The sequence below is a fragment of the Pygoscelis adeliae genome, unplaced genomic scaffold, assembly GCF_000699105.1.
Source record: "Pygoscelis adeliae isolate BGI_AS28 unplaced genomic scaffold, ASM69910v1 Scaffold22, whole genome shotgun sequence".
In the NCBI taxonomy this organism is placed as follows: domain Eukaryota; kingdom Metazoa; phylum Chordata; class Aves; order Sphenisciformes; family Spheniscidae; genus Pygoscelis; species Pygoscelis adeliae.
Window position 1 is genome coordinate 358,899 of NW_008824350.1, and position 15,016 is coordinate 373,914.

Genomic DNA, 15,016 nt, shown 5'->3' on the forward strand with positions numbered 1-15,016 from the left:
GTATGAACACCTTCATCAAAGGAGGACAGAGTATGCTGTACTGATGATTACTTGATGCTCTGGTATATGGGCAGGGCAATGACCCTGTTGTCTTCTCTCTGTTCTAGACAAGTTCTAGCTGAAGCTGGAGTTGAAACTTGAGAGCTGTTACCCAAATGTAATAGCTGTGTTGTAGATGAAAAGTTAAATAAATAGTGTGTTTCTCTTGGAGAAAGCCAAGCTGCTTCGGTGTTCAAAAGCTGTCCAAAACCATCTTTTTTTTTTTAAAAAAAAAAAAAAAAAAGCCCTGCAGTTGTAAGAGGACTCTAGGCCTCAGATCCCTTCAGATAACCAGTTTACTAATTGAGATCTTTCATAAGCTACCCTCTTTCAGAGAGCTGAAAAACTTCAGGTTGAAATATTTCCAAGGTAACTTTTATACGGGCGCGCACACACACACACACACAAAAGTTCATGGGGGTTTTTCTTCCCCCCAAAACACAAGGGTGTTAAACTGTCTTGTCTTTTATTTAGCATTTGAATTCTTTAGAAATTCAATATCTAAGGCTCCGTGTTAACTAGATAAAAATTCCTATGTATTTGTTCGTTTTTCTGCGAAATTACGGGAGAGTCCTGTCCCGTCCTTTTTTCCTTTCCTTATTCCTTCAGTGCATGCTTCAGAAATCTTGACAGTCTTTGAAAAATATGCCTGTATACAAACCTGTATTGTTTTCTGTGCAAATTTGTTGCATCTGTGAACTAAATAAATGCTACTGTATATCAGTTTTGTTCATTACCAGGAAAATAGTGCAAATGAGTTGGAACAATTGAAATTGACTGGGTTTTTTTATTGCAATACTGACTCATATTTTTAACTACTACTGTTTCAGGGAATCATCTATTATGTCACAACATCCCCCAAGCTAGAGGAATGGTTAGCTAATGAGACAATGCAGGAGGGACTGCGGTTGTGCACAGACCGCAATTATGTTGATGTAGACCCAACATTTAACCCCAATATTGATGAGGATTATGACCACCGTCTAGCAGGGATCTCAAGAGAGAGTTTCTGTATGATATATTTGAACTGGATAGAATATTGCTGCTCTCGAAGAGAAAAGGTAAGTATGAACACGTGAGGAAAGCCATTCGTTATTCTAAGATGGTCTCATTTTTTTCCCTGTTGGTTTGACGTACAGGCTGGTTTAATACTGATTTTAAAAATCAAGATTTATAATTGAAATATTAATTTATAGTTTACTGGTTTTGATCTTCCACTCTTGAGATGTGAATTTAAATAAATTCTGCAAGTAGTGTATGATTTAACCTGTTCATTAATGAATTTTCATTTACCAGCGCAAATGAATCAGTTACATCTTAGTCAGGCATTTATCTACATACGAAAGTGTATGTTAATAGAATTGATGTTTTGTGCTTAGATGTCAGTGTTTACAAATCAACCCTAACTTAAACAAAAAAAAACCCAAAACAAAAATCCCAAATAAACAAGTACCTGTTGCCAGCTTACAAGACTGACTGCTTCTTTCTTAGTGGTCATACTATACCATTCCTTTGGACCACTGGAATTGTTGGCTTGTGAAGATGATCATCCTGTATTCAACCCTTTTCCTCTCTCCAAATCCTTCCACTTTTTAAATAGAAACATTAGTATGTTTGTGGAGGAATGCTTTGACTTCTTACTGTTTACAAAAAACCTGTGGTCTAGTCAAAGTAGTGTTGCCTTTGAGAATAAACAGAAATTGATTGAGATTAAAGGGACAGGAATATAATTGGAATTTATGTGTTTAATGAAGGATCCGAGACTTCAGAGTTCAGCTTTACTTTGGAGGTAAAAGATTAATTAGAAGCCCATTTTAATGGGTGTAAGATTTAAAGCGTTCTGCAGTCAAATGACAAACAGCTGAAGAAAATTGTTTCCCTCCAAGTCACGATCTTGTGAAATATTTTGTGTAGGTATTGAAAATAGGGTTTAATCACTTAAATGAATGATACTATTATCTAGGGCATTATACACCTTATACAGTTACTACTGGCTTTGAGTTGAGAGCGAGTTTCCCTAGAATAATAAAGCTGTAGTCTGGGGAAGTTTTCGGTTAACTCAGAATTATATACTCCTAACCAGTAAGTGAGAATCCACTTTATTCACTAAAGTATTTTTGTTTTAACCCCATAATTTTGCTAATCAACAGTTTGTATACAAGATACACAGTATCCATGAGGAATGTTGCATGCATCCATTCAGCTTACAATTTGTCTTATTTCAAATACAGTATGTGTGTGTCTGCCTTTACAAGTATTCTGCATACTTGCAAAACTTTCAAAAAAGAATCCCTCTTGAAAGTCTGAGCGAGAGTAACTGGTGTGGTAGGTACATATGCACACTTGAGTCTGTATACCTTTGTAAGTGTTTGGGTCTTTTTACTCTGTCTGGCAGAACATTTTTCCGTGACGGTTTCTTTACTCCATTCACCTGACTATTCCTTTTTCCTTTTGTTACTACAAGCCACTGGATTCAAGTAAAGACTCGCCCCTGGTGACATTGTGTTATGGACTGTGTGTTCTAGGGCGGAGAGCATTGGGAACAGCTTCACATCATATGTCTAGGTAATAAAATACTGTTGTAAGCTTCCTTTCCTCAAAATCCCGCAGGGCTCCTAGGTTAGATATTAGATGAGTACCCCTTCATAAAAGGAACAGATACTTAATGTCATCTTTCCTTAAACTGGACAGATACGCTATGTAACCTGTCTTTGTTATAACAGCCAGTGAAACGTAACCAAAGAACAGCAAATGAGGGAGAACTTTGAGCATTTTGTTTTATCGAACTAATGCAAGGTGAGAATTCTGGTGTGGGTAAGCACTAGTGATAACTGAAAAAAAACAAGAACTGGTTGAGTTCTAAAAGTAAGCTCTGTTTCCTGCTCCCAGTATGTGCCCTATATGGAAATACAGGGAAGAAGAGGACAGCTTCTTAAAATGAAGAACACGCATGTCATGATGGAAGTTAGATCAGACCGTTGTGATAAGTTTCACAGTTTAGCTGGCTCTGTGGCAAGCAGTTGTGTTTTGTACAAATCTCCTTCAGCTCAACTCTGTCATCATATGGCAACCTCTTTCTTGCAGCCAGCCAGCCTCAACTTACTTTAGAAAGCCAATGTAAAACATAGTTGTATGTTTCAGGAAATCACGAGGGGGTGGTTTAAAAAGAAAATAAAAAGAGGCATAATCAGATGTGGAAGCTATTGGTCAGCTGGGTGCTGACTGTAAAACCTGTTTTACTTCACTTTTGCGGAAACTGTTGACTAATTCTTCTAAGTACCAGCCAATTGCCCCCTGAAGGTCTTGCAGATGTGCAGTCCCAAGAGTGGTCAGAGCGTGTTTGATTTTTCACTCTAAAGTTATCTTAGTAAAAGGAAATGATGCCTTTAAGCATGAGGAAGTTGTCAAGATTTTTATTCTGTACTAAAGCATGCACAACTGAAGCCACATATCCTCCTTAACTGGTCCATTGTGGTGTTATATTCACTGAAAAATTTTGTCTTTAAAAATCTTTGGAATAAAGTCAGGCATTCCTCACAGTGTTCCTGTTTACTTTAGTCTGTGTAAATAGTCTGTTGCATGTATGGTTTATTCATTACCTGTTTAGTGCACATAAACATTTAGTGTCCAAGCTTTGCTTACACACATCCTTACTCATATGTTCTCTTCTCCCTGTCTTATCCTGTAAGTTCTCTTTATAAAGAATAATTATGTGCCTTTCTGTACAGCTCAGTATTTTCTGCTTTTGTCAGTGATGATAATTGTGGATACGTTTGTATTTCTGTTAATATTTGGGCTGTTTTCTTCATATTCCCTCCCCCCGCCCCGGTACAGTAATCTGGAATCCTTCTTGTACGGCTTGCATGCCCTATTTAAGGGTGACTTCCGTATATCTTCAATTAGAGATGAATGGATCTTTGCTGACATGGAATTGCTGAGGAAAGTAGTGGTTCCTGGAATACGGATGTCACTTAAGCTACATCAGGTGAGAGTTTACACAGGAAGATGTATCCAATTCTTCTTATTTCTGTGCGTTCGTTCTTTTAAAAATAAGTGGCTGGGAGAGAGAAAAAAGAGGAAGAGAATAAAAGGGCATGTGATAGAGATGGACAACTGAAAATGAGGGAGTATCATGTCTTATCCTTTGTTTTATTATAGCTCATCTGGAAGGTGATTATAGAGAAAAAGGGAATGCAGTTTATGCTCAGAGCTTGAAAATTAAATCAAATGTAGATCAGAGAACATGTCAAGCCCTGTTCCATATCCATCTAGAGATAATTCTGTTATGAACAGCCTCTCTGATATTTTCCCCTCCCTCTTCCCCTCCCCACATATATGTAATTGGCTTAAAAGGTTATCATACCATTCAAAGCTAGATAGCCCTCTCCAGCTCTCCAATGGGAGTTGTTTTTCTTGTTCTTTTTTTCTTTTCTTATTTGAAGTGTTCTAATAACAGACACTTTGGCATTACTCATTGATCCTATCGGTAAAGTTTCAGGTGAGAACGAGAAGGTTGCTTTTCTATAAGCTGAAATTGGGGTTGGTCTTTACAGTGCAGTGAGGGTGAAGATGAACAGTCTCAAATTCTGTCCAGTGCATCTATTAACTAAGCTCAGCAAGTACAAGAAAGCACGTACTGAGTGATAAGCACTCTGGGGAGAGGGGTGGAAGTGTTGGTACTGTAGAAGAACAGATTGCTTGAAAATCATAGTAAGTAGGCAAATGTTAGTTGCACTTTTTTAATAATAAAGTTGCATTTTTTGCCTTTATTGCAGAGTCTAGAAGTCCCCCAAAGCTTGCAGTGATTTGAACGAACTCCATGTAACACAAACTCCCTGAATTTAGCAGAATGTGTATAAGCGTTAGGAGTACATGTAGCGAAGTAGAATAATTACAAAACCATTGTTGAAACCAGCAGAAGTACCACTTCAACAATTTTGAAGTGTTCTCAGAATATTTGGGTTACTGTGCAGAATGGGCTTGAATTAAGTCAGAGAATGAAAAGTGAGAAAAATACAAATATCTCTAACAATAGAAGGAAGTTTTTTCTGAAAGTTATTGTATTAATCTATAAAGGGTGATTTTATTCACTTGCAGTGCAATAGCATATTGAAGCTTCAGCCAGTGTTGGGAATTTAGCTATAAACCACTAACCTTTTTAACCAGAAAGTAATGTGACCTAATACTGAATTGAACTTGCGAATTTTGTGGTTTTATTTGACTGGCAGTAATGTAAGTTGTGTGATAGTATAGTCTGTCATCAGGTATTGATGTGAACTTTTTAACAGAAAATACAGATAAACCTTATTGTTTTTCTTCCTATTGCTATTTTCATATAATACAGTCTCAGTGAATAATCAGTGCTTTAATTAAGTGTATTTTACAGTTGGAGACTTGTGAATAAGCAGAGAAGCTAAAATGCTTCTGCAGGCAATATAAATAGATATAAATCTAGTGTAAAATTCAACTAGAAATTTACTTGAATCAGTAACGGGCAGGTCCTTCCAATCATTTTGGTTTTAAGTTAAAAAAGGAAGCAAACAGAACTAATCTGTTGGGAAAGAGATTATCTTTAACAATGTTCTTTAGTAGGTATCTGATATTTTTTGATGTCTAACTTTGTGCAATGCACTGAGCCTTTCAAGAGTTTGACGTGTGAAATGTTTGATTTTTATACGTAGTTACATCTGAAATGTTAATCATATCTTACTGAACACGTGTTCTTGGAAACAGGATCACTTCACTTCTCCAGATGAATATGATGATCCTTCTGTCCTTTATGAAGCCATAACAACCCATGAAGAAAATCTAGTTATAGCACATGAAGGGGACCCTGCTTGGCGGAGTGCAGTTCTTTCCAACTCTCCCTCCCTCCTTGCTCTGCGTCATGTGATGGATGATGGCACCAATGAATATAAAATCATTATGCTGAATAAGCGCTATCTCAGTTTCAGGGTCATTAAGGTAAGCTTTGTGCCCATTCCACGTTGTGACAGTATGTTGTGGTATATTTTAGTAACTATACCAAACTGCTACTTCAAGTCAAATCATTACTTTTTTTGTTACTGATCTGTCATTGCTAGGGCTGCTGCTTCTCATATAGTGGAAGTATTTAATCAAAAAATCAGTTACTGACTTACAATATCTTATTTCTCATCCCATTCTTAGATTTGCTTTATTCTCACTGTTGCAGCCTGTGTCCATAAGTTCAGCCTTTTAAAGAAGTGAATATGAATGCTTGCAGTTCTGCAGTGCATTATTACATACACTCGTGAAGGCCTAGGTATAGCAAGGCAGTCTTCACACGCTGTTTCACTTTCTGACACAGCCTTTCTACTTGGCTTATGTCTGTCATCTTTTGCAGGTGAATAAGGAGTGCGTGCGTGGCCTGTGGGCAGGACAACAACAGGAGCTTGTCTTCCTGCGTAATCGTAATCCAGAAAGAGGAAGTATCCAAAATGCAAAACAAGCTCTGAGGAACATGATCAACTCCTCTTGTGACCAGCCAATTGGATACCCAATCTACGTCTCACCTTTGACTACTTCCTATTCAGATAGTCATGAACAGCTTAAAGAGATTCTCGGGGGAGCTATCAGCTTAGGAAACATCAGAAACTTCATAGTGTCTACATGGCACAGGTGAGCTGAGGAAATGAGTTCTCATTAGTATGTGTTCATGCTCTCATATTCCATTAACTAGTTTCATATATGTCCAACATGGCATAATTTACAACATTCAGTTGCACAAAAATAAATCTGTACCATATGGCAACTGCTCTGGTACAGGGTTAATCTTCAAGGCATATAAGTAATACACCACAAACTATGTAAATGACAGCTCAGAAATAACAGGACAGAAAGTCCAAACGCAAGAACTACAACTTCAGTTCTGATGTCAGGTCTGATAATGAGAGACAATGCAACTTCTGTATTTTTTTCGGTATCGTCATTTTGCAGTTTATAATACCACTCTTACAGAATCAGGACTTATTTGGTAGGGTTCCTGTCTGGCAAATACTTTGCATGCAAGTGCCACTATTAATGTTGTTAAGGTATGCTCATACATAGTAACTCAAGCTTTAGCTGTTGTTCAGAATTTCATGAGTGCTTATAAATACACTGTATGTCAGAGCCAGAACAAGTAACTGGAGTGATAATATAATCCTCCTTCCACATGTCTGCTCGGTAACCCGGTACAAACTCTTGCTGTGCTGTGTTTTATAGGCCATGAGAACTTTTACTGCACTTCTATGGCCCCCTATGACTGTGGCTTCAAAAGCAACAGTGGCAGCTGTGTGTGGCATTCAGAAATGTGCGTCCAAGTTCTTACCAGTTCCGGGAGCTGGTGCCATAGTTGGAACAGTCCTGTAGCTGTTCTGATGGTCATATTTACGCTTAAACATCTACAGCACATCAAAACAGAACGTGCTGCTTCACCCCGGAATATGCCACACTTACTACAGTCTGTGGTGTTTGTCTTCTGTCACCATCTGCTTGTCCAACATGTGGATAGAATAACGGGTGAAAGTATGACACAGAACAGTATTTGGATCCAAGCTGTGCGTGCTTTGGGATTCTGGATCCCAGGGGCAAATAAGATTCGAAAAGAGTGCTCAGTGTATTTGGGTGCAACAGAAAGGAAAGAATAATAAAAATAGGAATTGAAGGGAGGAGGAGGAATGTGCTGTGTTTTTTGTGTCCATCTGAGTTTATTAATGCAAACAATGTGGTGAAAAGTCTGTATGTACACTGGAAAATGTTGGCTAGCCTACTGTCTGAATGTTCAAAATTCACTTGAGAATTTGTGATTCAAATAATTGCAATATGGGCTTCAAACAACTGAGAGTACATTATTGAAGGTAACAAGAAACCAAATACATTAAAAAGAAAAAAACCGCAAAACCCAACAAATATTCTTTTCCTGCTCATTTAATTAGGCAAAGATTTTGCAATATAAGAATACACGACTGGTGTGTTAAGGAGCATAAATTTTACTAAACTGTTACAAAATAATCAGGATGTTCTACCAGCATTTTATATTTAGAATTTGATCGCTTTATTGTACTTCAGAGGTGGCTTGATTTTTTTTCAAAAGCTGTTTTATATGAGCGCTTGACTTATCATAAATAACTGTTACTTGAATAGCTGTCATAAGGAAAATTGCAGTCTCTTAGAAAGCAGTATTTATACTTGCAAAGCATGTTCTGAGAAAATAAAGTCAAGTTTTATCTGATTTTAGGGAATGCTGTGGATTGTGCTGAGTAAAGCCTTTTGCTTGTCGTCATAAGGCATTTCTTAGAATCCTGATGATTTAGGAGGCCTGACTTAATGTGTCAAACTGCATTATGTTTTCAGACTAAGGAAAGGTTGTGGAGCTGGCTGCAATAGCGGTGGAAATATTGAAGATTCAGATGCTGGAGGTGGAGCTTCTTGCACAAGTAACAATGCAACTATCAACGAGTCGCAGAGCAGCATGTCACAAGGAGGAGGGAATGTAACTACAGGGCAGGGACCTGGAGCAGTACAGCACCCTCCTGTTGCAGCTCATCCCACAACTCTTCCTGCAGCTCATCCACCAACTCATCCCTCCACTTTGGGTAAAATTAAAATAAAACAAAGCAACAATTTTATACAAGTACAATCCTATAGCCAGAACTGGCTTTTCAGCTCTTTGGATCAGGCCTAAGTTAAACTAAAAAATAAACAAAAGTGACTTGATTATGTAGTATTAACACCTGCTGGATTCATCGCAAACTATGGTGCTATTTTATGCAATGCAAGGTTCCCAAACAGATTTGAGCAGTAGGGGTATAGTTTTGCTGGCAGAATAGATTAAATAACTTTTTATAACACATCTCTATGGATTGGATCTTTTCTGTCATGTTGTCTGCAAATGCTAAACTTGTCATTTTTTGTGAATGTATTTATATTTCTTATTTATACAGTGGAATGGATTCTCTATTTCCATAGTATTTTAGCTGAATACTATCCAAGAGTCTGCGGTGATCTGTAGTTAGGGAGGTGATAAACAGTAAAGCTGAGAAAAAGCTTCCCAAACACTGCCTTTACTCACAAAGAATATAAAAGTGTATGTAGTTGAATGAACTTTTCTTTTCTTGCACAACTTAAGTAGGTCTATCAGCTGTGGAGAGGTATCTACGAGTACTTACTATAGGAAAAGCAATGGCACTAATGCTCGTAAACTGCAATTCCTGTTCTTCACCTTAAGTGCATTAAATTTTTCTGAATGTGTTTAAAAACAGCTTTTGCTCTAACAAATTTTCTGACTCAGTCTTCGAACACCCAGTCAAGCATATTAAGAAAGAATGTTTAGTATTTTGAAACATGGACGTCTCTACCTACCTTAATGCCTTAAGTATGGGAAACTTAAATGTTAACATTAAGAAATAAATTGTTAATGCGGGAAGAGCAAGGCTGAAGCATTTTTCAAGCTACTTGTCTTGCAGGGATTGTGAGTTGAACAGAGTGTGAAATTCCAAGATAAGATGAATGGAATGTATTCAAATGCTCTGCTATATGAAATGCAACAGAGATCTTCTGCGATACAGCTGTTTCAGAAGTTGTTGATTAGACCCGTCAGTTTTGTATCTAAGCGCTAAAACATGTGTGTGTCGGAAATCTAACGTGTGTGGGAGACTTTATCAAACTCTCCTGATTCTGTATCTTTTACTTTTAGGCACCAGTCACAGCTCTCACTCTGTGCAGTCAAGCCTTGTCAGACATTCCCCTGCCCGTGCCTCAGTAGCTAGCCATTCATCTTATTGCTACGGCAGTCGTCATTCATCTCTTCGCACATCCACAACAGGCTTTGTGCCTTGTCGGCGCTCTTCCACCAGTCAGATATCCCTTCGTAACCTCCCATCATCCATCCAGTCCCGCCTATCTATGGTGAACCAAATGGAATCTACTGGCCAGACTGGGGTCAGCGCGCAGCATGGACTGCCCTCTTCTAGCAGCTCCAGCCAAAGCATCCCAGCCTGTAAACAGCATGCCCTCGCGGGCTTTCTAGGGACAGAAGGAGGGAGTAATGCAACTGAAACTCAGTCAGGTGGTAATGCAAGCCCTGCAAATCAAATGCAAGCCAAAAAGGATGACGTTATTTACAGAATCCAGGTAAATACTCCAGAAGAACAAGTTAACCTATGCTTCCACGTGCTTTTGTTAGCGTTACCTTGTACGTTGTTGAAATCACTACTTTTAAATACACGCAGAGTCTGGAATGTCTCAGTATACAACTATTGTGCAGTTACATTTGGGGAACTAATGTGAGGAAAAGGTTTTCTGGACAACCAGCCTTCCTGTGTGCTTAGACATCCCTGTTTACATTACTTATATATTTTGCTGTAGTGCAGCTTTGAGAATGTCAGCTGAACTCAGTTCCACTTCATACTTATTTTGCCTTTATTCATTACAACATGTAAAGCTAAACAGCTTCATTTGCAGGGCAGAAAGCAACTAGCTTTTTTCTCTTAAACCACATAGATTTTCCGCAAAAGTAAGTGTAAAAATACTCACTTTCACTTTCATATGTATTTATTCTTTGGTTATTGCCACAAGTCTGGGTTTACTGAGCAGCAAACAGTACACCATTGACTAAGTTAATCATGGCAGCCTTACTCATTTTGTGAAAATCCCAAAACTTGTATTCTTGCTCTTCTAGCTTGTATTAGCTCCACACATGTCTTTGGTAGTATATTAGTGGGAAACATCCAGAAGTGTATTTAATAGGATAGGTCATAACAAATGTGATTTCTTTGCTGGTATCACCTCATTTTAGAGTAATACTTAAACTGCATCATAGTGGGTAAAGTTAAAAAATTAATTTTGCAGGTCTGTGCTTAGTAGCTTTTGTTTGCTGGCAAGGGCCCTTTTATAAAACTGCTTAATTCCTCTGTGTGAGGAGGATACAGGCAAAGTTGACATGTGCCCTCGGATAGTGGACGTTATGCGGTTCTCTCTGTCCTTAAATAGGAAGAAGTTTTCAGGAGTTTTCTCCTGCTGCCCCTGTGGAAAGGCCAGTTTACTTCAAAACATGGGGTGGGTCTCAACTAACCATGCTAGTAGATAAATAGTTCTTCAGCCTAACAGTAAATTCTCCAAGACCATGTTTCTTGAGCTATTCTGTAAGAAGTGATGAGCCAGTTCTAACAGCTCATCATCATTTAACTCTTCCCTTCTACTGGACTGTATGCTGCCAATGCTTATATTCTGCTAGCTCCTCAGACCCTGCCATGAGCTAGTGTAACTGAAAGAAGGGGTGGGAAAGGGAACCAGAGTTGCTGTTTCAGACAGCAGTGAACTGGTATATTGTCAGCTGTGTCTGAAACCACAGCCTAATTTCCAAATTCTGTGCTGCTCAGGCTTTTTCCTAGCCTGGAGCTTGAGTTTCCAACATTGAAATTGGCCAGAAATCAATTTCTATGGGTTAAAGTCAGTTCTCGGGAAGTATGCAAAAGGTTACGGCTTATCTGTTTCTTTTAAATTTTGGCTGAACTAACAGTCAAAACTCAATTCCTACTTATAGTTAATGGATCCCAGTCAAGTACTGGAAGGGATCAACGTGTCAAAAAGGAAAGAGCTGCAGTGGCCAGATGAGGTGATACGGCTAAAAGCTGGAAGAAACAGCTGGAAAGACTGGAGTCCTCAGGAAGGCATGGAAGGCCATGTAAGTTTTGCTTAGAAGTTGACAAACTAATTTTTAAAAAGGCAGTGTCTTGATTCTATGGCAGTCTGCCTAGATGTCAAGGCCAAAGATACATGGAGTAGTAAGCTGGATCAGCAGCTGTCCTCCAAGTCACTGTTGCTGGAAGAGCAGGTCTAGTATCCTAATTTGAAGCAGAAGGATATTTCTGCAGCTTTATCCAGAAGATGCAGGATGATGATTCAAATGTTGTCAACCACCTCTCCTTCCTTGCCTTCTTCCAGCTCTTGTCGTGAGCTCTCGGGCATTATGCTCGTTCATCCAACCTTCATTTTCCTTTCCTTAAACTGTCAATCCTTGAGAAAATATGGAAGGTCAATTTACTAACAAGTCCTTAATTGAATGGTTAACAGTATTTGTTTTTAAATTATTCTGATGAAAATAGAGCCAAGTAAGATTGTCTTTAGGTGTCCCTTTATTATATAATAGGTACATGATAGGTGTTTACTTTCCTTTAAGAAGGAAATCTGCTGTAACTAAAATTATGTGAAAGCCTATAACTTGAAACTCCATCTCCCTTTTCCCTAGGAGTGTTATATCTGCATTTTATAAAAATTCACTGCATTAGTTAGAAAACTTATCTCCCAATTTAGGCTCTCTTTTAGGAGGAAAAAAACCTAGCTGTCTTTGAGGCTTTTTGGTTTTTACTGAGGCATACTTTTTCTTTTTAGACCTTTGTGTCTACAAAGATGCTCCAGTGAGTATTCTTTCAGTGATAAATAGTAAAAGGGAAGAGTCACTAACATTGTGTCTGCATTGGTTCATCGATACAACTGTATTTTCATTTGGAATATGTCAGCTCTGACAGTTTATAAGAATTGGCTTTGATTGACCGCTTACCTCAATTGGAGGCGTTATTTATAAGTTGCATTCAGGGGTTGGATTTTGCTGTCTGAAAGTCCACATCAGTGTGGATGTATGTGCAAACTTCAGGTAAGAAATAGCAATATGCTGATAACACGGTGTATGCACTGTGTATGCCACATCTATCTTGATGTAATATGTATGTGAAGGAAGGGCCCTGCAAATAAATTCCTTCCACGAATAATTCTATCATAGTTGACGGTCCACTTCTAAGATAGTAGGGTTACCTTGTAGGTAACACCTAGGAGTAGACTGCTGTTGTAAACATTCATAGTTATGTTGGGTTTAGATGCTATACTTCTGGAATTTCCTTGTTAGCTATTGCAGATCAAGAATGTTGTAAAGATGGTGAATGTAAAAGGTTATATCGGAACATGTCCTGTTGCCTGGTATCATTGGACAATTTTTTTCAGGAGTTCCTGAGTGTTTTGCAAATGGCAGCATGCTGATATGTACAGTGATTGATGTTACAGAAAGATTAAAACAAGAGGATTTGAAGGTCAGAGTAAGCTACTGTTCTGAATGCTTCTCATCTATTTTTGGTGCAGTGTACTGGCAGGTTTTTTTTAGAAGAGCATCTTTTAACCTAAGAAGAAAGGGGGAAAGCACCAGATTATCCCATGTGTGATTAGGAGGAGAGGATTTAACTTAATGGCATGGTTTCCACTGCCTGCTTCAGCTGCCTGTGGTTAAACATACTAGTATCAGTAAAGCCATTAAGTATTAGGACAGTCTTCCCTTTCTGATCCTGCAGCTGCAGTCCTTTCTGCAAACAGGCAGAAATGATTCTTACCTGCTGAGATGCTGCTCATCAAGCAGTTTACCAGCCAAAACCTTAATGTCAGTGCTCTCGGTATGAAGTTCAGCACTCAGTTGTTTAAAACTTTTCTACTACATAGAAAAAAGCATTTTTCCTAACTTTGCTTTTTATTTTGCTGAGTATACAGTACAGTGTATATATAATACACAAAGACATTATTGGGTTTCTTCAAGGAAATGAAATTTAGCAATCTTCTTTGTATTGTAACTACTTTTTCCAGGACTTTGAGATTAAGGTATACTCTGCATTATTTTTCTGTGATATCTGACACTGGCATGCAAAGAACCTTTTTCCCCCCAAGAGATTCTTATCACCTCTTGACTATCTAGTGACATCATTTTGCATGTTTTCAGTCATTTATGGGCATCAAACAAATGCCAATCATAAGAAGAGATGGTAAAACTGAGTGTGTGTGGGATGGTTCCAGTATCTTATAATCCATGTACAACTTTTGCACATACACAGTTTTTAAGGAGCCACAATATTGATGCCTTTGGAGTCAGCCCTTAGCTATGTCAAAGGCACCAGTTTTAAGTTGGACAACAAGGATGTAGTACTTGGACTTTATTGGGAAATGTTTTATGTGTCTGGGGATAGAATATTTGTGGCCTCACTCAATACAGCAGCATAAAAAGTTTATTTGGACAGACTTTGAAGTCAGACTTGAACAGACAGCTTAAATATCATGCTGTTGCGTCAAACAAAGGGGAATTAAAGATGCCATGCTTCCCTGGCTGAAATGCTCTCCCCGTGGATGCAGTGTAGATCTCATGCAGTGGACAAAGCTGAATCTCCTTCACCCAGTGTTAGAGAAATTGGCAGCTGTCAGCGGGGTATAGTGAGGATTAAGGGGGTCTCCTGGATTTGATCTTGGAAGATGTAGATGACTTGTGGTTTTCTGTCCTTTTTTTCCCCACCTGTATCTTTAGAACTCCTGAAAAGTGTACTGTCCTGGATTTTGTGAAAATGAATTTTATTTGCTTTTTACCTTACCTTGTCTTGAATTTAGGGTTCTTTTCCCACAACTGGCAAATTTGAGATAGTTCTATTTCTATGGAGCTGGCAAACTTAAAACCATGTTACTGGAGTATCCTCGTGGTTCCTTTGGGACATCCAGAAGTTAAGGGTGTATTTTTATGGAAGCAGCTGAGTAGAGACATACAAGGTCATACAAGGGCCTGTATGGAAAAGGGACTTTCTGATGGTCAATATCAGGTGGGATCCTTGGAAGCAGTAGATCAAAGTACCTGAATTCTGTAGATCCAAGGGAGTATGGGACAGTAGTTTGTGGCACTGTTTCTGAAACCCTTCCTCTTAGTAATATTTTTCATTTTAAATTATCTTTGAATAATTTAATTTAAAAGACCAACCTTGAATTCACAGTGAGTAGAGAACAAAATTAGGGCAAGGGATTTGACTTAGAGGAGATAGTAGTTTACACCTAACTCCTGATAAACTATAGTTCTGTGCTATTATGTGCTGCACAACACTTGAGTGTTTTAGGACTATTACAGCTAGAGCATCAAAATATCCCAAATCGTACACTTTTTTCAATTGTTACTTCACATGAA

The 15,016-nt window shown here is 38.4% G+C and overlaps 1 protein-coding gene across 3 annotated transcripts in view; it reads left to right on the forward strand.

The window, feature by feature from the left end:
• Positions 1-15,016, forward strand: part of PCNX (pecanex homolog (Drosophila)) — an 80,661-nt gene that overhangs the window by 64,634 nt on the left and 1,011 nt on the right. For 2 of the 3 annotated variants that reach the window (XM_009319179.1, XM_009319178.1), the window contains exons 27-35: positions 870-1,100; positions 2,504-2,604; positions 3,874-4,024; positions 5,773-6,003; positions 6,404-6,678; positions 8,395-8,636; positions 9,737-10,173; positions 11,032-11,097; positions 11,585-11,725. In XM_009319179.1, the coding sequence (XP_009317454.1) occupies positions 870-1,100; positions 2,504-2,604; positions 3,874-4,024; positions 5,773-6,003; positions 6,404-6,678; positions 8,395-8,636; positions 9,737-10,173; positions 11,032-11,097; positions 11,585-11,725 (1,875 nt within the window). The remainder of the gene's footprint in view (positions 1-869; positions 1,101-2,503; positions 2,605-3,873; positions 4,025-5,772; positions 6,004-6,403; positions 6,679-8,394; positions 8,637-9,736; positions 10,174-11,031; positions 11,098-11,584; positions 11,726-15,016) is intronic. The other variant, XM_009319180.1, reaches the window with a different exon arrangement.